This window comes from Antennarius striatus, chromosome 16 (assembly GCF_040054535.1).
Source record: "Antennarius striatus isolate MH-2024 chromosome 16, ASM4005453v1, whole genome shotgun sequence".
Lineage (NCBI taxonomy): Eukaryota > Metazoa > Chordata > Actinopteri > Lophiiformes > Antennariidae > Antennarius > Antennarius striatus.
This window is the reverse complement of record NC_090791.1, coordinates 12,933,361-12,953,071: the sequence shown is the minus strand read 5'-3', so window position 1 is coordinate 12,953,071 and position 19,711 is coordinate 12,933,361. Positions and strand designations below refer to the sequence as shown.

The following is a 19,711-nucleotide window of genomic DNA, read 5'->3' as shown; positions in this document are numbered from 1 at the left end:
ATATACAACACAACACACACAAAAAAAACCTTTTTTTTTAGATATGTGTAAATGATTTCTTAAATTGTAAGCAAATGAATCTGATTTATTAACGCATCTTTCAGAAATTTACCGTCTCGATTGATTTGTTTTTGTATTGTATCTTGCCCCTACATGTTTCAGCCTGTCAGCCCGTTAGTGCGATGTGTTTGAATCACTACATAAGATCAGATAGTGTTACAATTATCAGAGTAACGCTTTTGGAATGCTCTGCTCTACATACCAGTGTGTGTTAAAGAGAAACGATCACACCATGTCTGTGATTCATTATTCTTCAGAGAGTTAGCAACTCTCATTTTAGCAGTAAGAATTTCCCTGACAGCTGACCACCTGCAATCATCTCAGCATTTACATCTGTCCTCCACTGTAATGAAGTCCTGTTCTACCACTCAGTGTCTATTGAATTGTTTGTTAAACCCAGTAGTCGTCCTGTGTACTTGGTTGTTTGTCAGCTCTTTTCTTATGCCTTCAATCCTTGCATGTCCAGACTGCTTCTGCCAGAATTACCTAAACTCACAAGTTGTTTGCACGAATTTGGATCCTGTGTACTTGTTTGTTCCCTGCTTCTCCAGTGCATCAAATCCATTTGTGACATGCCTTTATGCTTTCAGCTCATCATCATCTTCACTCATTTTTTTAGGTGCTATGGTTCTACAAATTTAACAGAAACCTCAGAAAAAGACATCATGCATCTCCTGTAAATGTTTTATTTCATCAGGGGCATCTGCTCAGGCCAAATGGTCAGTTAATCTCCCCGGTCCTGTAACAGAATAAATCAGTCTAAAACTTCATATGCTTTCTCATATCATGTCTCCACCACCAGTTTCACCATCTGCTATTTCACCATGAGCCACAGTAACAACTGCCAGTCTCTCACCACCTCATTCCTACAGAGAATCGTACTTTACAGATGACCAAACCCTTCTCAGTTGATCGCCGTAAGATTTTACCATATTATGATGTTTAAACAATGACCTCTGACATTTCCTTCTAAGTTATCCAAAATTCAGTTTACCCTCATATCTTAGGCACAATTCAAAGAGTAGTGGAGGTCACATTGGAGGTTATGGGGTCAATCATTTTGTCTCACAGCCTATTGCCATGCATTCTCTCAAGCTTAAAGCAAATCTTGAGACAGGGCTAGAGTCTAGTGTGGAGGAGTAACCAGGAAGCTGTCGTCACTCTGCAGCTCAGTCCGCCCTCGTCTCAATTTAATGTCTGTAACTTTAAGAGCAGATAGCACTGAGAGTGTTTAAAAGACAGCAGGTTAACTGAGGTAGGCATACACACACAGAACAGAGCTGTTCAAACAACCGACAGTTAGTGCTGCATTTCACAGCGGGGCATGTGAGGACAAAAGTTTTATACACCTCAAAGGGATCAACTTCCAGATGATCATGACTGAAGATCTGTTCCAGTCCCTCACCTCAGTCTCTCTGCTGGTGGTCGTGATTCTGCTGGTCGTGCAACTTTTATACTGCAGCTTCAGTTCCAAACAACAGAGAGAACCTCCAGGACCAAAAGCTCTCCCCCTGTTTGGAAACTTGCTTCAGTTGGATCTCAAAAGACTTGACATCTCTCTTCTAAATGTGAGAAGTGTGTGTGTGTGTGTGTGTGTGTGTGTGTGTGCGTGTGCGTGCGTGCGTGCGTGCGTGCGTGTGTGTACGTGAATTGTTATTTCTGCCACAGAAATGCTTTCAGACTGCTGAATTGATTTCATACAGTGAGTCTCAAACATACCTCTCTCCATCTTTTCAGCTGTCCAAAACATACGGATCAGTGTTCACCGTCTACTTTGGTCTAAAGAAGGTGGTCGTGCTTGCAGGATACAAGACATTCAAACAGGCTCTGGTCAGTCATGCTGAAGAGTTTGGAGAAAGAGACATCACTCCTTTATTCCATGACCTCAACAAAGGATATGGTGAGGAAACATTTATAGTAACTTCTTTTACCTTCTCATCTAAAGCCAACATCTTTTGTTTCCAGGCATAGTGTTTTCTAATGGCAACAGATGGAAAGAAATGAGACGTTTTGCTCTGTCGACACTGAGAGATTTTGGGATGGGAAAAAGTCTTACTGAAGAAAGTATCATTGAGGAATGTCACCAACTCATTAAAAATTTTGAACAACATCAAGGTAAGAAATAGATGGATGGATCAAGGTAAGATTATCTATACAAATCCATTTTCCCTCAAATTCTTTGTACTTTCCGTCTAACTCATGTTGATCATTCTTTTTCTCAGGAAAAGCCTTCAACAACAGCCATATTTTAGCTTATGCTGCTTCAAATATAATATCAGCACTTGTGTTTGGAAAAAGATTTGAATACACGGATCCAGTCTTCCAAACTATGGTTGAACGAGATCGTGAGACAATGCACCTGATAGGATCTGCTTCCGTCCAGGTACAGCATGGCTTATTCATTGAAGATATATTTTACATTGTTGTGTTTATTATCACTGGAAAAATAATTCAATTTATTATTATATTTAGAAAAAAAAACACTTTTTATGCTGGTTGAGTCATTTTATTTTTTTGTATTTATCCACCAGCCCTTAGGGGACATTCCGTAAAAGTATTTGCTGACATTATACCAGTCCATGAGGCAAAAAACGTTAGGGACCACTGGGTTCAGCTATTGTTAGGGAGTCAGTACTTCAGGACTCACCACTATACTTTCTACAATAATGAAGCTTTTGCTTTGTAATCTTTCAGATACACAACATGCTTCCTTGGCTGGGCCCTTTGATTAAGAACTGGAGACATATGATGAAGAATGTTGACGAAAACAAAGAGGAATTGAAACATATCATAGCAGATCGGAAGGAAAGCCTGAACCCTGAGTTGTGTCGATGTTTCATTGACTCGTTCCTGACGCATAAATTAAAACTGGAGGTGAGACGCTCCGTCTTTTTAACCAATTGTACACAGCTGTCGGATGTCCAACTAAGGTACTGTATTAAGGTACTGTACTGTGTACACACATATACACACACACACATGCACACACACACACACACACACACACACACACACAAACACACACACAAGCTGTTCATACAAAACATTAAGGTTGTACATTTATTTTTTAAGGAGTCTGAAATCAGGGACTCACAATATCATGATGAAAACCTGATCTATAGTGTGATGAATCTGTTTGCTGGTGGAACTGACACCACAGCAAACACACTTGGGTGGTGTCTGCTTTTCATGGCAAAATACCCTCATGTACAAGGTGAGACAGCAGGATGCTTATCTGAGCAAGCCAATTGCACCAGGACTTTGGGGTATTGCAGTTCTATCACATTGATTTCCATTTTCACCTGCATCTAGATCAGGTCCAAGAGGAGCTGAGCAGAGTGATTGGAAGCCGTCAGGTTCGAGTGGAGGACAGGAAGTACCTGCCCTACACTGACGCTGTCATCCATGAGTCACAGAGATTTGCCAACATTGCTCCTCTTATTGCTTGTCACAGAACTACCCAAGATATCACCTTCCAGGGATACTTTCTCAAAAAGGCAAGTTGCACATGGCAACCGCAGTTGATAGCTAAATATTTTGAGCGTATGTTTTTCTGTCAAACTGACAAGTAATATCATTCCAAGACTTTAAAAATATATGTACAACCAACATTGTTCCTTGTCCTCCAGGGGACTCCTATTCTTCCTCTACTTACATCTGTCCTGTTTGATGAGAGTGAGTGGGAGAGCCCAAACACTTTCAACCCTTCACACTTCCTGGATAAGGAGGGTAAATTTATCAGAAGAGATGCCTTCTTGCCATTTTCTGCAGGTACAGCAATTTCATGATATTAGATTTTCATAAAGTATAAGATCCAGTTCGTTTTGTGTCAAGTCCTTGTCCTTGCAGGTCGTAGGGTCTGTCTTGGGGAGAGTCTGGCTAGAATGGAAATCTTTCTCTTCCTCACCTCCCTCCTCCAGCGATTTCATTTCTCTCCTCCACCTGGAGTTACTGAGGATGAATTGGATCTGACACCAGTTGCAGGTTTTACATTCTGCCCTTCTCCTCATGAGCTGTGTGCTGTCAGTCGACACTGACAGAACTGCTATACCTACTTGTTCTGTGGCTTAATGCCACTGTGGGAGTGTTTTTGATTTTTGCCTACACTCCTCAGATTGTGACAATAACACTTTACCTCATATAACCCCCCACCCTCTCCATTTTCTACAACTTCCAAATATATTATTAATGTATGGAAATATGCATTCCTGATAATAAAAACCTTGTTGTAAACAGAATTAATTGTACTTATGTTAAAAAACAAATATTTTGTCATATTAAACAAATGGTGGCATATGTTCGCACTTTGATACCAAAACAAGAGAGCAGTCTAAAATAGACATGTAAGGTCAAAGTCATCCAAAAATCCAAAACAAAAGATTCATGTCAGCCAGCAGAGCCACGTACAGGAGGAACCGGTTTTATCACATAGAAACATGAAGATGGGAGACGTTTAAAGGAGGGGAAAAGTGAATGACAAAATGAAGTCGGGTAAGAACTTGTACAGAAACAGGAAATGTACTTGAAGTAAAAAACAATTGAATCAGAGAGAGGTGAAAAAAACAAACAAAAAAGTATGACAGGTTGGAGGAAGAAAACAAAATTGCAGTGCCTCTTTTGGTCGTTTGGGATTTTATTTTTGCACATAAGTCTCAGATACACCGTACAGTAAAACTAAGTTAACTTGGTCTGGACACAACACAAGACATACCGCTTTGTCAAAGGGGAAGCAAAGAGGAGGCAAACAGAGAAAGTACTGTTTGGACAACATGAAGGACAGGACTGGATGCTGATTTCAGACCGGGTTTCAGTCATCCACTTAGACTGAGCACTCGAGATACTTGACTTTCTAATCATCATCCATGACGTCCTTTCAGGATGATTGATGATGATCCCAAGAATGCCAACCTGAAAGTGATATGTGAATATTCAGTCCAGTGCCTGAATTAGCCCAAGAAAGGTCTATAGGGTAAATAGGGCAATGGGAGAGTTGAATCCATATGGATAGATGGATGGATGGACGGACAGATACTTTAATGATCCCAAACTGGAAAATTCGTATGCTGCAGCAGCATTCAGGCATACAAACAGGAAGAGAAGAAGGATTAAGACTAGGAGGAAGAATATACAATGTAGATAAATTATACATGAGAGGAAATTAGAGCAAGAAAAAAACACATGAAATTAGGTTTTATTCAGAAATTTTATTTCTTGTATATTATATAGGGGGGGCGCAGTGGTTAGCGCTGCCGCCTCACAACACGGCGGACCCGGGTTCGAGTCCTGCTCTGTGCGGAGTTCGCATGCTCTCCCCGTGTCTGCGTGGGTTCTCTCCGGGTTCTCCGGCTTCCTCCCACCTCCAAAAGCATGCGCTTCAGGTTGATTGGCTGGTCCCGAATTGACCGTAGGAGTGAGTGTGTGTGTGAGTGATTGTTTGTTTCTATGTGGCTCCGCGGTACACTGGCTTCGTGCCCGGAGTGTCCCCCGTCTCACGCCCTGAGCCTGCCGGGATAGGCACCGGCTCCCCCTCGACCTGCGTTAGCGGGTTAGAAGATGACTGACTGTATATTATAGCAAACATCAAAGCGCTGCTTTCTGGGGTCATCCATCATGGTGTGACTGCAGTACATCCACCCTGCCAGCAGAGGGTGCCCACATAGACATAGACTGACTTGACTCTACAACCAGCAGGGAATGGAGGTTGAAGCCGGGTTCTTATAGTTGAGGTGAGTGTTGATAGATTGCAACTGCAGCTCAGTCCCTGCACACCTGAAGTTACTCCAGTAATTACATACACACACACACACACACACACACACACACACACACACACACACACACACACACACACACACACACACACACACACACACCCAGAAGGAGAGAGAGAGAGAGAGAGAGAGAGAGAGAGAGACAGAGGCAGAGAGAGAGAGAGAGGGAGCTCACTGGAGTGGAGAAGGAGAAAACATCACATCAATCAACTTCACTTTGACAACAGTAGAACAAATGTCTCTTTTGGAGAATTTTGTTTTGTTCCTTTCATCCAGTCCCACCACTCTACTGGGGGCTGTTGTGTTGCTGCTTGTTCTTTATGAGATTTCCAGTAACTACATCTCCCAGAAAAGAGGGAAGGAGCCCCCGGGACCGAGACCTCTTCCCTTGCTTGGCAACCTATTGCAGCTTGATCTCAAGAGACCCCACAAAACTCTGTTTGAGGTGAGTCTTGCTCTGTATTTCCATAACATCTTAGAATTTATCTGAGTGTGCTAATTGCTTAAGTGTCACATAAATTCAACTTTTTATTTGTTTACAGCTCTCAAAAACATATGGATCCATATTTACGGTTTACTTTGGACCAAATAAAGTTGTAGTCTTGGCAGGATCCAAGACAGTTAAGGAAGCTCTTGTCAACAATGCAGAGGAGTTTGGTGATCGGGACATTACCCCTATATTTCACGACATAACAAAAGGTCATGGTATGTTCTTCATTGCAAGCCATTGCACATATTTGCACAAGGTTTGCACAATGTTTGCACAATATTTGCACAATCGGCACCCCTATAGTTTCAATGCATAGAAGTGTTCAGAGTCTGACCCTTTAAAACATACTGTATGTCCTGTAAATAATGATTTCTATAAATTCTCAACTGTTCAGGTCTTTCTGTTTTTTTTAAAAGTTTACATAGCAGCTCCAATTTTTTGGGCACAAGCTTGTATTTTTTTCTTCACTTTTTTTTAATAGGGATTCTGTTCACAAATGGAGAAACATGGAGAGAGATGAGACGTTTTGCCCTCACCACCTTGAGAGACTTTGGGATGGGCAAAAGAGTAGCAGAGGATAAAATCTTGGAGGAATGCTGCCACTTGATCCAAATGTTTGAAGATCACAAAGGTCAGGAGTTAAAGTGGTGATGGTTATTAAAAGATGAGAAATGAGTCACGCTGAGTGAAATTATCAAGCAACACTTTCATCTTATGTTTCTAGTTTAAGAAATTAAGTTTGGGCTGCTAATTTACAGGAAAACCAATGGATACAGCACATTCCATTCATTACGCAGTATCCAATGTCATCTCCTCCATTATCTATGGATGCAGATTTGAATACAATGACGCATGCTATCAAAACCTGGTGAGCAGAGCCAACGAGAGCATACGGCTGAGTGGTTCTGTTGAAATCCAGGTAGGCTTCTTGAGTTGCTTTTTGAGTTGGTTTTGTTTAAAAAATAACAGCTGAATGGTTTATGGTGTCAAATTTGAACTATGTGTACAGAATTTAGGGCAAAATTAATTTATTAATGAGAATGGAAAAATCCCATAGGATTATATTCATATACTATGTTGTAATATTTTATTTTAAACATGCATTTTTAGAGATTGTTTCAGAAGGCGATATCTAAGATACATGGTTTCTGGACTGCAATTGATTTTCACAAATCATGTTCAAAACCAAAGCCAGCAGGAGAAACAGTTTAATGGCAGAAAATCAAACTAAAGTCTTGTCCAAGGTGTACGCCACCTCCTTCCCAGAGTCAGCTGTGATAGGCTCCAGTCCCCCTGCAACCATCCATTCACCCATCCATTTTCTTGTAGAGGAGACGACCGTAATCGTCTCGTCTTCATCTGCTTCTTCAATTTGGCGTGTCACAGGGGTTGCTGGAGCTTATCCCAGCCAACTATACGCCGGCCATGATGCCAGCGCATTGTGGACCACACAAAAGACAAACAACCACTCGGCCACACACTCACACCAACAGACAATTTGACATGACCAATCCACCTAAATTGTGTTTTTTGGAGTCGGGAGGAAGCTGGAGAACCCAGAGAGAATCTATGCAGACACAGGGAGAACATAGAAACTCCACACACAAAGGAATCAAACCTTTTTGCTATGAGGCGACAGCGTTACTGTACCACCCACCCTGCAACCAAGTTAATGAATGAATTCAATATTTAGAAACCTAATCTGCAGGAAATTGTTCTTTGATAATGATTTATTTTAAACTCATCATTGCATTGCTTTGTTCATATTGTCACCAAATGTCTGATGGAATGGAAGACAATTGCAGTGTCAATAGGGCCATGTCAATTCTTCTTTATTACTTTACCTTTTTTGTTTCACAGCTTTACAATATGTTTCCCAGGATGTTCTATTGGGTTAAAAACCGGCAGCTGATTTTAAAAAATAGGGATATGGCTGTCATGGATGTCAAACATTTAATTGATAATCTGAAGGAAACACTAAACCCTCATCAATGTAGAGGACTTGTTGACTGTTTTCTGTTGAGGAAGCAGAAAGAAGAAGTAAGACCTTCAATCTTTACGTTTTCATCTGCTACATCAACAGCCATATCGATTTAAGAATGACTTGGAAGTTTTTTCTCTTAGGACTCCTGCATGATGGAGACCCAGTATAATGAGAGCAACTTGATTTATTCAGTCACCAACCTGTTTGGAGCTGGTGCTGATACCACTGCAGCTACAGTGAGATGGACTTTGCTGCTTATGGCCAAATATCCACATGTACAAGGCAAGGACAGAGATGACACTTATTTATTTTCACCTCTGATTGTCCTTAGATATCTGACAAACAATGGAAATAATTATACTTTCACTCAGACAGGCAGGCAGGCAGATGTTTGTCTTAGGCCAGGACTAAAACAAACACGTAAGAACAGCCACCCTTTCATTTAAAATCTGAGGTGACATATTGAGCTGAAAAACTAGAACACATACAACTGGATGAAGACCTCAAAAAAAAAATCAATGGTGACATTTGTTTGGCATGTAGAGCATTTTGTATAACTGAACAATACATATTGTATTCAATATGTCACCAGTATAATGAATACTTATAATACCTGAAAGGACAAGCACAGCTACTAAAGCCGCTAGATCAGAAATGTTTGAGCATGTTTGAGCCTGGCAGCTGCTGTCAGCAGCTACTGTCCGTACTACGCATCCCTGGCTGATTCCATTCAGTGCAGGTCACTAGAATAAACTCAGGAAATGACAAAAAATGTACATACATTAGTACTTCGAGATACAATTTAATCTGTTTCGGGAATGAGTTCATAAATCAACTTGTAAGTCAAATAACATTTCCCCATTTAAAATCTGTCTGTTGACAGACCAGGTCCAGGAGGAGCTGAGCAGGGTTTTAGGAGACCGTCAGGTCTGTGTGGATGACAGGAAAAACATGCCCTACACTGACGCTGTAATACACGAGACACAAAGATTTGCCAGCGTTGTCCCCATGGCTATTCCTCACAAAACCGCCCAAGACGTCACCTTCCAGGGATACTTCATCAAAAAGGTTTGATTGTTCATGTCAGATTTATATTCCACTTAGGAAAAGTAAGACTAATATGCCCTTTGATGAATGATAGGGAACGACTGTGCTCCCTCTTCTCACCTCTGTCCTGTATGATGAGAGTGAATGGGAGAGCCCAAACACTTTCAACCCTTCACACTTCCTGGATAAGGAGGGTAAATTTACCAGGAGAGATGCTTTCATGCCCTTCTCTGGAGGTACAACAATTTTAAAGTTCGAGTTGTCAAGAAATTAAACAGGATCCAGCTAAACAATTTGTAAAACTCTTGGTTCATAGGTCGCAGGGTCTGTCTGGGAGAAGGTCTGGCTAAGATGGAGCTCTTTCTCTTCTTCACCTCCCTCCTCCAGCGATTCCGTTTTACTCCTCCACCTGGAGTTACAGAGGATGAACTGGATCTGACACCAGCTGTTGGCTTCACCCTCGCCCCTTCAGCTCATGAGCTGTGTGCCGTCAGTCGTCACTAAGGAAGAGAACAGGAGTATGGCAGATTAATGGCTTGTGTGACAGTGGGAAAGTGAATCCAAACCTTTGAAGTTAGTGTTTAAGAGACTAGTGCCATACATTAGACTACATTAATGCTTTGCAACCAATGTTATTTCATACAATAGTCTTGTAGAATACATTTTGTTTGGGGTTAAGAATAGATCTGATATTGAAGCAAATAAGAATCGTTCATTTTATAGTCATTGTTTTTTTCTGTGGGTGGCACCACATGAATATCATTAATCTTTTAAATATGGGGTGGGAGCATTAATTTTATGTATAAAACCGGAGGTGATGAAATTGCAAGTGTTGCAAAAATAAGACAATCACTACATATTACTTAAGATTTAGTTCAAATCCACTAGTACCACTCCTTCAAATATAATGCATTTTCATCTCCACCAGTTTTGTTTCACCCATCCGTTCAGGCTTCATCACTTGACAATAAATGGTCAATTTGTGTTGTAATCAATGAATGAATTAAATCTACTTTGAAGTACTCAAATCATTTGGTAATTTATCACTCAGTTGGTCGATTAATGAACATTTACCTCATCTCCAGGTTCATTATTTTTTTTCTGTTACCTCCAAACCTCATAGAGCCCAGTGAATACGCAAGAACTATTCAGTTCAATTTGTCTAAGAACTACATTTATATATGCATTTTACTGTATGTGTAATGAGCATATCATTATTTTGAGGGAGGGTCTTTCTTCACGCTTCATCTTAAAGTGCGAATAAGCGAGGGATTACTGTAATATATAGACTTTGTGACTCAAAAAAAAACCCCAGCACAAATATTCAAGTGTCAAACATGTCTGTCAACATGTCTTCAACATGGAACGTGTATCTGTCGGAAAATAGCCGACCTTCGTCTGTTCTCCCTGTGAAACAGCAGCACTTTAGCTTCAACAACAAGATGGCTAAAAACGCCTGGAGAACTGTTACTATAAATACGGTTTTAATGACGTCCATTCTGTTTGTATAAGTAAACATGGATCACACACATATGACGTCACAGCAATTTTTGTCGCAGGCAAGAAGTTTCAAGATCAAAAACTCAGCCATCAACACAAAAATACATACCTGGCATTTTCAAAAGCTTCGTTTTTGTCACAGAGATGTCCGTTTTCGTGTGGATGATAGAACTATCCGTAAGAAAAAATTAGCATCTTTAAAAACATCTGGCTATGTGTGGACATGGCCTTAGAAGTTTTTACAGTATTGTTAAAATATGTACACATTTTTGATGAAATGTGGAACAGGCATCAAATAATTTTAAATAAGGATTGATCTACAAAAGGTGATAATTTGTTCTGTTTAAAAAGCTATTTTTAATTACATGTGGAGTTTGTGATTAACAGATTGTTGTATACTCTATTTTACACAATTTGATTCTTCAATAATGAAACAGGTAAAAACAACTATTGTATGAAACAGATGCCAAACACAACATTTTCTGTAGTGTTAGTTTATGTTCGACAGTTACACTATGTAAATGTGACATTATGTAAATTTGTGCAATGCCTTACAATGAAGAACATACCATGGTCTTTTGTCATGTCATGAAATATAGGGGTAATGTCCTGATCACCAAACTCCTCTGCATTGTTGACAAGAGCTTCCTTGACTGTCTTGGATCCTGCCAAGACTACAACTTTATTTGGTCCAAAGTAAACCGTAAATATGGATCCGTATGTCTTTGAGAGCTGTAAACAAATAAAGTTGAGTATATTTGACACTTATGCAATTAGCACATTCAGATAAATTCAAAGATGTTATGGAAATACAGAGCAAGACTCAACTCAAACAGAGTTTTGTGAGGTGTCTTGAGATCAAGCTGCAATAGGCTGCCAAGCAAGGGAAGAGGTCTCGGTCCCGGGGGCTCCTTCCCCCTTTTCTGGGAGATGTAGTTACTGGAAATCACATACAGAAGAAGCAGCAACACAACAGCCCCCAATAGAGTGGTGGGACTGCTGCTAAAACACTGCCATTAATGATCAAACTGACCACATGTATTTACAGTTGTGATAAGCGATGCTACCTCTAACACGGAGGCTCTGAAGCCCGCTTTGAACTCGACAGGCCAGTTATAGTGAAGTAGTGAAGTTCTACTGTGATCAGTGGTTTGAACGTCCCTAATGACGTAGCAGGGTCCTATGGACGATAGAACCCTAGGAAAAACTAGGGTTCTATCGTCCATGCGACAACGCATATCTCCGTGACAAAAACTAGTTTTTTTGAAAGCCCTAGGTAGGCATTTTCGTGTGCATGACTGTAACCGGACTTTTCAATTTTAATATTGCCTGCCACGAAAAGTGCTGGGAAGTCATGTTTGTGTTTACATATGCAAGTCGCTAAAACCATATTGGCAGTAACAATTCTCCAGGCATTTTTAGCCATCTTGTTGTTAAAGCAAAAGTGCTTCTGCTTCACATTGAGCAGATGGCTGTGTAGGTTCTCAGTTTTCCAGGTCAAAAAACGAAATTCAGTGATATAGCAAAAAACTTGTTGTTTACGGTAATTTAAATGTTTATGAACCCTCCCCATACTGATACTAAACCACCTTATATCTGCATTACCCTTTCCCACATTCTCATAGATTGAACATATCAGTTTACCACAGCAAGGTAATGTCTCTACTCAGTGAAAGCAGCACTTATGAGATCCTTAAGGACGACCAAACCAGTAGCTACAAAAAGAAGGTTGTGGACTGCTAACAGAAGCAACAGAAAGACAAAACTATAAACCGCCTGCTATACAATCGCTTGTACCCTGGGGAAGCCATCCCATGCATATTTGGCATCCCCAAAATTCAAAATGAAGGGGCCCCCTCAGACCTATCGTCAGCAACATCAACTCAGTCACATATAACGTTGCCAAGCATGTTGCCACCATCTTGGCTCTGCTAGGGGGGAGTAATTTTCTCTTCTTCTTTTCTTTTCGGCTGTTCCCTTCAGGGGTCGCCACAGCGAGTCAGTTGCCTCCATTTAACCCTGTCTTCTGCATCCTCTTCTCTCACACCAACTACCTTCATGTCCTCTTTCACTACATCCATAAACCTCCTCTTTGGTCTTCCTCTAGGCCTCCTGCCTGGCAGGAGGCCTAGAGGAAGACTCAGCATCCTTTTCCTCTAGTTTCCTAGAGGAAAACTCAGCATCCTTCTACCAATATATTCACTATCTCTCCTCTGGACATGTCCAAACCATCTCAGTCTGGCCTCTCTGACTTTATCTCCAAAACCTCTAACATGTGCTGTCCCTCTGATGTACTCATTCCTGATCCTATCCATCCTGGTCACTCCCAGAGAGAACCTCAGCATCTTCATCTCTGCTACCTCCAGCTCTGTCTCCTGTCTTTTCCTCAGTGACACTGTGTCTAGACCAAACAACATCACTGGTCTCACCACAGTTTTGTACACCTTTCCTTTCATTTTAGCTGAAACTCTTCTATCACACATCACACCTGACACTTTTCTCCACCCATTCCATCCTGCCTGTATACGCTTCTTCACCTCTTTTCCACACTCTCCATTGCTCTGGACTGTTGACCCTAAGTACTTAAAATCCTCCACCTTCTTGATCTCTTCTCTCTGTAACCTCACTCTGGGATTACATGTGTTTCACCTTCTGTTTTCACTTCAAGTAAAAACAGTTTTTGCGCATGTTTTTTCTCTGGTCTACATTCATTCGTCATATAAGACAACCCATCTTCTTATCTACGTGTGAAGCAAGTGAATCAAACCGGTTCCTCCTGTTCATTGCTCTGCTGTCTGACTCTGACATGAATCTTTTGTTGTCTTTTTTTGTTTTGTTTTGTTTTGGATCACTGTGTGACCAGTATTGCCTTTGATAAACCTGAATTATACTTTCTCCTTCTCTCACGGCAGTTGTTTGTATGTTTATGTACCTGGGACTGCAGCTAGACAGCAGACTGGACTGGTCACTCAACTCAGACTGTGTGTACAAGAAGGGGCAGAGCAGGATGTACTTCCTAAGGAGGCTGGCCTCCTTCAACATCTGTCCTAAGCTCCTTGTCATGTTCCATCAGTCCGTAGTCTCCAGTGTGCTGTCATACGCCATTGTGTGTTGGGGTGGTGGGGATATGGACCTTCTTAACAGACTCATCCGCAGAGCGGGCTCAGTGGTCGGGCTGAGCCTGGACTCTGTGGAGACAGTTCTAGGGAGCAGGACCATGTCTAGATTCAGGGCCATCATGAACAACACCAGGCACCCCCTACACACCACCTTCTCCCAGCAGAGGAGCACCTTCAGCAGCAGATTGCTGTCACACAGCGCCTCCACAGAGAGGCTGAGGTCCTCCTTCGTGCCCCGTGCCATCAGGGGGTGCAGTGAGCGGGGGGGGGGGGTGGCGAGGTCAGCACGCGGTTAAATGGATTTGGATTTAATTTAATTTAATTTAATACTGTTTATATTTTAATTTTATACTGTTTATATTTTAATTTTTTTAGTATATGTACTGTTAATGCAACATGTGTCTGTTAGTGTAGTGTATGTCTTGTGGTATGTCCTGTTTAGTTTTTGTTTTTTCCTGGTGTTTGGCTGAGCAGTGGATATGCGCAATTTCCTCTGGGATTATTAAAGTATCTATCTATCTATCTATCTATCTATCTATCTATCTATCTATCTATCTATCTATCTATCTATCTATCTATCTATCTATCTATCTATCTATCTATCTATCTATCTATCTATCTATCTATCTATCTATCTATCTATCTATCTATCTATCTATCTATCTATCTATCTATCTATCTATGTAACACTGAGTTATTGCTCGGATATCATGTTTGATCATCACAAAAAAGCACACAAGTCTGAACACATGTCAACATTTATTTAAGACATTGGTTTTTATTATTATATATTGTGTTTTTGAGGTGATTGAAAATACAGCAGAGGGAGAGTGGGGGATTACATGAGGCAAAGTGTTACGGGCAAAATATGAGGAGTGTAGGCCAAAAATCGGAAAACCACTCCCACAGTGATATTAAGTCACAAACAAGGAGTTATAGCAGTTCTCTGTCAGTGTCGACTGACAGCACACAGCTCATGAGGAGAAGGGGAGACCGTTACACTTACAACTGGTGTCAGATCCAATTCATCCTCGGTAACTCCAGGTGGAGGAGAGAAATGAAATCGCTGGAGGAGGGAGGTGAAGAAGAGAAAGATTTCCATTCTAGCCAGACTCTCCCCAAGACAGACCCTACGACCTGCAAGGACAAGGACTTGTCACAAAACGAACTGGATCTCATCCTTAATTAAAATCTCATCTAATAAAGCTCTTGTACCTGCAGAAAATGGCAAGAAGGCATCTCTTCTGATAAATTTACCCTCCCTATCCAGGAAGTGTGAAGGGTTGAAAGTGAATGGGTTCTCCCACTCACTCTCATCAAACAGGACAGATGTAAGTAGAGGAAAAACAGTTGTCCCCTGGAGGACAGGGAACAAATAGATTTGGGGTATTAGATGTAAATCCAAATTGCTTCTTTCCTTTTTCACAGAAACTTATTGAACAAAAAAAATTGTGTCGATTTGTACTAAGAGGGGTATCTTGCCTTTTTGATGAAGTATCCCTGGAAGGTGACGTCTTGGCTGGTTCTGTGAGGAAGACTCATGGGGACAATGTTGGCAAATCTCTGTGACTCGTGGATGACAGCATCAGTGTAGGGCAGGTACTTCCTGTCCTCCACTCGAACCTGACGGCTTCCAATCACTCTGCTCAGCTCCTCCTGGACCTGGTCTAGATGCAGGTGAAAATGGAATTCTATCTGATAAAACTGCAGTTCTACTTTACCCCAAAGCCCTGATGCGATTTGCTTGCTCAGATAAGCATCCTGCTGTCTCACCTTGTACATGAGGGTATTTTGCCATGAGAACCAGACACCACCGAAGTGTGTTTGCTGTGGTGTCAGTTCCAGCAGCAAACAGATTTAGTAAAGTATTGGCCAGGTTCTCATCATGGTATTGTGAATCCTTGATTTTAGACTCCTAAAAAAGAAATGTAGTAAATGATTGTTGTTTTGTATGATCAGCTTTGAAGAAGATTAACTAGAGTCGAAGCATCTCACCTCCAGATTTAATTTGTACATCAAGAATGAATCAATTAAACATCTACACGTCTCAGAGTTCAGGTTCTTCCTCCGATCTGCTATGATTTGTTTTAATTCCTCCTTGTTATCTGTTACATTCTTCACCATATTTTTCCGGTTCTTAATAAAAGGGCCCAGCCAAGGAAGCATGTTGTACATCTGAAAGAGTACAAAGCAACACTACATTATCATAGAAAGTAACAGAGCGATAGTGAGTCATGAAGAAACATATTCATTTTGTTCCAAATTAATTATTTGACATTATTCAATGGAATTGTTAATGTCATCTGGAGACATTTTTAATCATTCATAGCTGAACATGAAAAAAAAAATTGTAAAAGTGTAGGAGTGCTGCATTTGAAATAGGATTATTTTGTAAAATAATGTCAATGACTACAGAAATCATTAATTCATGATAGTGCTTTTGAATTACCTGTTGACATGTGATCTTAATGATTGTTAATATTTAAGTCATCTTGGAAGAGTTTCAATGTCTGATATTCCACACCAGTTGGAGCTGAGGAAACATCTTGGATGAAAACTAAAAGGCTTCATACTCTAAACAGAAGTCAAGTTGCTTAAGATTCAACCTTGATCCATGTCTGTTAGTACAGATACTAAAAAATATCATTCCAGACTTAGTTTACCTATCTTTGGAAAATTATAAAAACAAAGACAAAAATAATAAATATTTGCCTGTAATTAATTTAAACAGCATCCATCCTCTAAAATCCCTTTTGTACTCAGTAAACCAACATGATTTTGAGAATATGAGACGCTGAAGGCCTATGAAATGAAATAAAAAAAGTTTGAAATGGAACAGGAACAGAACCTTATGTCATTTTTCACATATGTACTAGTAAAAATGTGACTTAAAAAATGGTTTAATGATTTAAAAAATGTAATTTTTTAGTTAAAAACAAAGAATGTTTTTAATCATTATATTTTTTAAGAATTACCTGGATGGAAACAGACCCTACCAGGTGGATGGTCTCACGGTCTCGTTCGACCATAGTTCGGAAGACTGGATCTGTGTATTCAAATCTTTTTCCAAACACAAGTGCTGATATTATATTTGAGGCAGCATAAGCCACAATCTGACTGTTGTTGAAGGCTTTTCCTGAGAAAAAGAATGATCAACATGAGTTAGAAGGAAAGTATGAAACATTTGAGGGAAGCTGCTTTCGAGTGGGATTGTGGAAACATTACCTTGATATTGTTCAAAATTTTTAATGAGTTGGTGACATTCCTCAATGATACTTTCTTCGGTAAGACTTTTTCCCATCCCAAAATCCCTCAGTGTCGACAGAGCAAAACGTCTCATTTCTTTCCATGTGTCGCCATTGCTAAAAATCACACCTGGAAGCAAAGGGGTTGTTTTTTTTTAGATTACACAAAAACAAATTGTGGAAAAGAATGTCCTGTAATGTTTCCTCACCATATCCTTTGTTGAGGTCATGGAATAAAGGAGTGATGTCTCTTTCTCCAAACTCTTCAGCATGACTGACCAGAGCCTGTTTGACTGTCTTGTATCCTGCAAGCACGACCACCTTCTTTAGACCAAAGTAGACGGTGAACACTGATCCGTATGTTTTGGACAGCTGAAAAGATGGAGACAGGTATGTTTGAGATTCGCAGTCTGAGATTTGAAAGCCAATTTACTGCATGGGGAAGTGATACAACCTGGAAAATAAATAAATTTCATTTTTCTTTACACAATGCAAATATTATTTCAGATAAATCAAATTCTCACTTTTAGAAGGGAGATGTCGAGTCTCTTGAGATCCATCTGAAGCAAGTTACCAAGCAGGGGGAGAGGTTTAGGTCCTGGAGGCTCTCTTGAACTTTCTTTGGAACGGAACATGGAGTAAGAGATGTGCACGACCAGCAGGACCACAGCCACTAGCAGGTAAAATGAGGTGGAAGACTGGAGATTGTCAAACATGATCACCTGGAAACTGGCTGCTTTCAGGAATAAAAATTCACCTTTGCACCTTTTCAAAAGATCACAGCTTCCAAATAACTCCTCCTCTGCGTGTTATACATTTTATCTTGACACGCAATAAAAAATGAACTACTGTACAGGTACAGTATTGTGTTTTTCTGGAGCTCCTTGCTGATTTGCGCCACCTGCTTGCAGAATACATGCATCACATCCTTATTTCACACCAACTGCTTTTAAGCAAGTGCTTCTAAAAAAAAAGATGTCATTTCAAGCAGGTTTAGAAAATTCTTTCATGCAGTGGTCCCCAACCTTTTGTTGCACCAAGAACCAGTTTAACGTCAGACAATAAGTTTACGGACCAGCAAATAAATACAACAAAATAAATGATACAATCAGCATAAAGTGCATAAAGAAAGTACAGATGTAATTTTGTGTGTGCTTTAAACTGCATTTTGTTACGAATGTATGTTCTGTGCTGGTTCTCTTCTCCCCTCCCTCCCCTTTGCTCTGCTCAGGTGTTGCTCAGTGATCACGAGGACCTGCAAGAATTATTTTCATGACGTTTACAGGTTTATGTGTCTCCAGTGACCCTGCCCTCACACATTATTTCACACAAGGCAAACATCTTGACTCATCAATTCTCCAGGTTTATTACTTCATTTCTGTTCCCTCCAAACCTCATAGAACCCAGTGAATACACAAGAACTATTCAGATCAACTTATCTGAGAACCGTGTACTGTATGAATGAGCACATCGATAAGTCCGCAAATTTGCTGCTCTAAACACGGTCACCTGGATGACATGCATGTCATTGTTTTTGTTTTTTTCTCTGTTGTTTGCGGGACATTTTGGGAGATTAATTTGCCATGTCATGTCTTTTTATTCCCGTTATTTATTGGGGGGTTTTTATTCATCAACAACTGTTTCTGTGCCTGTTCTTCGTTTGCTCTACATTGATTCTTCCTTTAAGACCTGCCTACTACTTGTCTACGTGTGAATCAAACCGGTTCCCCCTGTTCATGGCTGACATGAATCTTTTGTTGTTTGATTTTTGGATAACTGTGTGACTTTGATTGCCTCCGATATTAAATATCTGAACTATATTTCCTCTACCTTTGTATGATTAAATACACTCAGATATTGCTCACACAGCATGTTTGACCATCACAAAAAACAACAACTAACAAGTCTGAACAATAATTTGTTTAAAATGATTGTTTGTTTGTTTTATCATGAGTATAATTTATTCTGGTTACAACCTTTGTCATATATTTTGAGGTGACAGAAAATACAGCAGAGAGAGAGTAGGATTACATGCCTCAAAATGTTATGGACACAATCTAGACATTCTAGGCTAGATCAGAAAACCACTCCCACAGTGGCATTAAGTCACAGAACACATGTAAATTACACTTTTTAAAAATATGTTTAGATTAATATTTATTCATATCAGTTTCTCAAACTAAATGCCAAAAAACATCTCACCATCGACAGTACTTATGAAACTAGAAGGTAGGTTTCAAACTCAAATAAAAATCTTAAAGCAAAATGTTGGGTCCCTGTTTAAAATTTCTAGAATGGTTTAGGTGTATCTCATTATTATCAGGACAGACACTAGAATATGCGGCACTCTGTGACACCTGAATAACAAGATAATTACACGATAATTATACAAGATAATTACACATGTCAGCTTGGAGCCTGTGTACAGTTCCTGTTTCATATGTACAAGCATCTCATTGTGTGAGGGTTTGCGCGCGCGTGTGTGTGTGTGTGTG

At 40.2% G+C, this 19,711-nt stretch overlaps 3 protein-coding genes across 5 annotated transcripts; 2 read left to right on the top strand and 1 right to left on the bottom strand.

The window, feature by feature from the left end:
- The first annotated feature begins 1,295 nt into the window (after nucleotides 1-1,295).
- Nucleotides 1,296-4,291, top strand: LOC137609093 (cytochrome P450 2K1-like). Of its 2 annotated transcripts, none has more exons than XM_068335844.1 (9): nucleotides 1,296-1,628; nucleotides 1,798-1,960; nucleotides 2,026-2,175; nucleotides 2,283-2,443; nucleotides 2,755-2,934; nucleotides 3,133-3,274; nucleotides 3,373-3,557; nucleotides 3,690-3,831; nucleotides 3,910-4,291. In XM_068335844.1, the coding sequence occupies exons 1-9, from the start codon at nucleotides 1,431-1,433 to the stop codon at nucleotides 4,095-4,097; spliced, it is 1,509 nt and encodes a 502-aa protein (XP_068191945.1). In that variant the 5' UTR covers nucleotides 1,296-1,430; the 3' UTR covers nucleotides 4,098-4,291. The 2 variants fall into 2 exon arrangements, with proteins under 2 accessions (XP_068191945.1, XP_068191946.1); XM_068335845.1 differs by lacking the exon at nucleotides 1,296-1,628 and adding an exon at nucleotides 1,747-1,762 and having other exon boundaries at nucleotides 1,865-1,960.
- A 1,775-nt stretch (nucleotides 4,292-6,066) lies between these two features.
- On the top strand, nucleotides 6,067-10,281 carry LOC137609092 (cytochrome P450 2K1-like). Its single transcript, XM_068335843.1, has 9 exons — nucleotides 6,067-6,276; nucleotides 6,374-6,536; nucleotides 6,803-6,952; nucleotides 7,080-7,240; nucleotides 8,182-8,361; nucleotides 8,446-8,587; nucleotides 9,189-9,373; nucleotides 9,447-9,588; nucleotides 9,669-10,281. The coding sequence occupies exons 1-9, from the start codon at nucleotides 6,067-6,069 to the stop codon at nucleotides 9,854-9,856; spliced, it is 1,521 nt and encodes a 506-aa protein (XP_068191944.1). The 3' UTR covers nucleotides 9,857-10,281.
- A 4,465-nt stretch (nucleotides 10,282-14,746) lies between these two features.
- LOC137609096 (cytochrome P450 2K1-like) lies at nucleotides 14,747-18,091 on the bottom strand. 2 transcript variants are annotated; one of them, XM_068335849.1, is made up of 9 exons: nucleotides 17,741-18,091; nucleotides 17,426-17,588; nucleotides 17,197-17,346; nucleotides 16,968-17,107; nucleotides 15,967-16,146; nucleotides 15,745-15,886; nucleotides 15,454-15,638; nucleotides 15,187-15,328; nucleotides 14,747-15,108 (listed from the first exon to the last, which is right to left on the bottom strand). In XM_068335849.1, exons 1-9 carry the CDS (start codon nucleotides 17,930-17,932, stop codon nucleotides 14,921-14,923), a joined length of 1,482 nt encoding a protein of 493 aa, XP_068191950.1. In that variant the 5' UTR covers nucleotides 17,933-18,091; the 3' UTR covers nucleotides 14,747-14,920. The 2 variants fall into 2 exon arrangements, with proteins under 2 accessions (XP_068191950.1, XP_068191948.1); XM_068335847.1 differs by having other exon boundaries at nucleotides 16,947-17,107; nucleotides 17,741-18,088.
- Nucleotides 18,092-19,711: the final 1,620 nt, after the last annotated feature.

Coding starts and splice junctions, on each gene's coding strand:
- LOC137609093 (XM_068335844.1), top strand. CDS start 1,431: ATGATCATGACTGAAGATCTGTTCCAGTCCCTCACCTCAGTCTCTCTG. Junction 1,961..2,025: donor TGACCTCAACAAAGGATATG/GTGAGGAAACAT, acceptor TTTTGTTTCCAG/GCATAGTGTTTTCTAATGGC. Junction 3,275..3,372: donor AAAATACCCTCATGTACAAG/GTGAGACAGCAG, acceptor ACCTGCATCTAG/ATCAGGTCCAAGAGGAGCTG.
- LOC137609096 (XM_068335847.1), bottom strand. CDS start 17,932: ATGTTTGACAATCTCCAGTCTTCCACCTCATTTTACCTGCTAGTGGCT. Junction 17,589..17,740: donor TCGACATCTCCCTTCTAAAA/GTGAGAATTTGA, acceptor CCATCTTTTCAG/CTGTCCAAAACATACGGATC. Junction 15,639..15,744: donor AAAATACCCTCATGTACAAG/GTGAGACAGCAG, acceptor ACCTGCATCTAG/ACCAGGTCCAGGAGGAGCTG.
- LOC137609092 (XM_068335843.1), top strand. CDS start 6,067: ATGTCTCTTTTGGAGAATTTTGTTTTGTTCCTTTCATCCAGTCCCACC. Junction 6,953..7,079: donor AATGTTTGAAGATCACAAAG/GTCAGGAGTTAA, acceptor GCTAATTTACAG/GAAAACCAATGGATACAGCA. Junction 8,588..9,188: donor CAAATATCCACATGTACAAG/GCAAGGACAGAG, acceptor GTCTGTTGACAG/ACCAGGTCCAGGAGGAGCTG.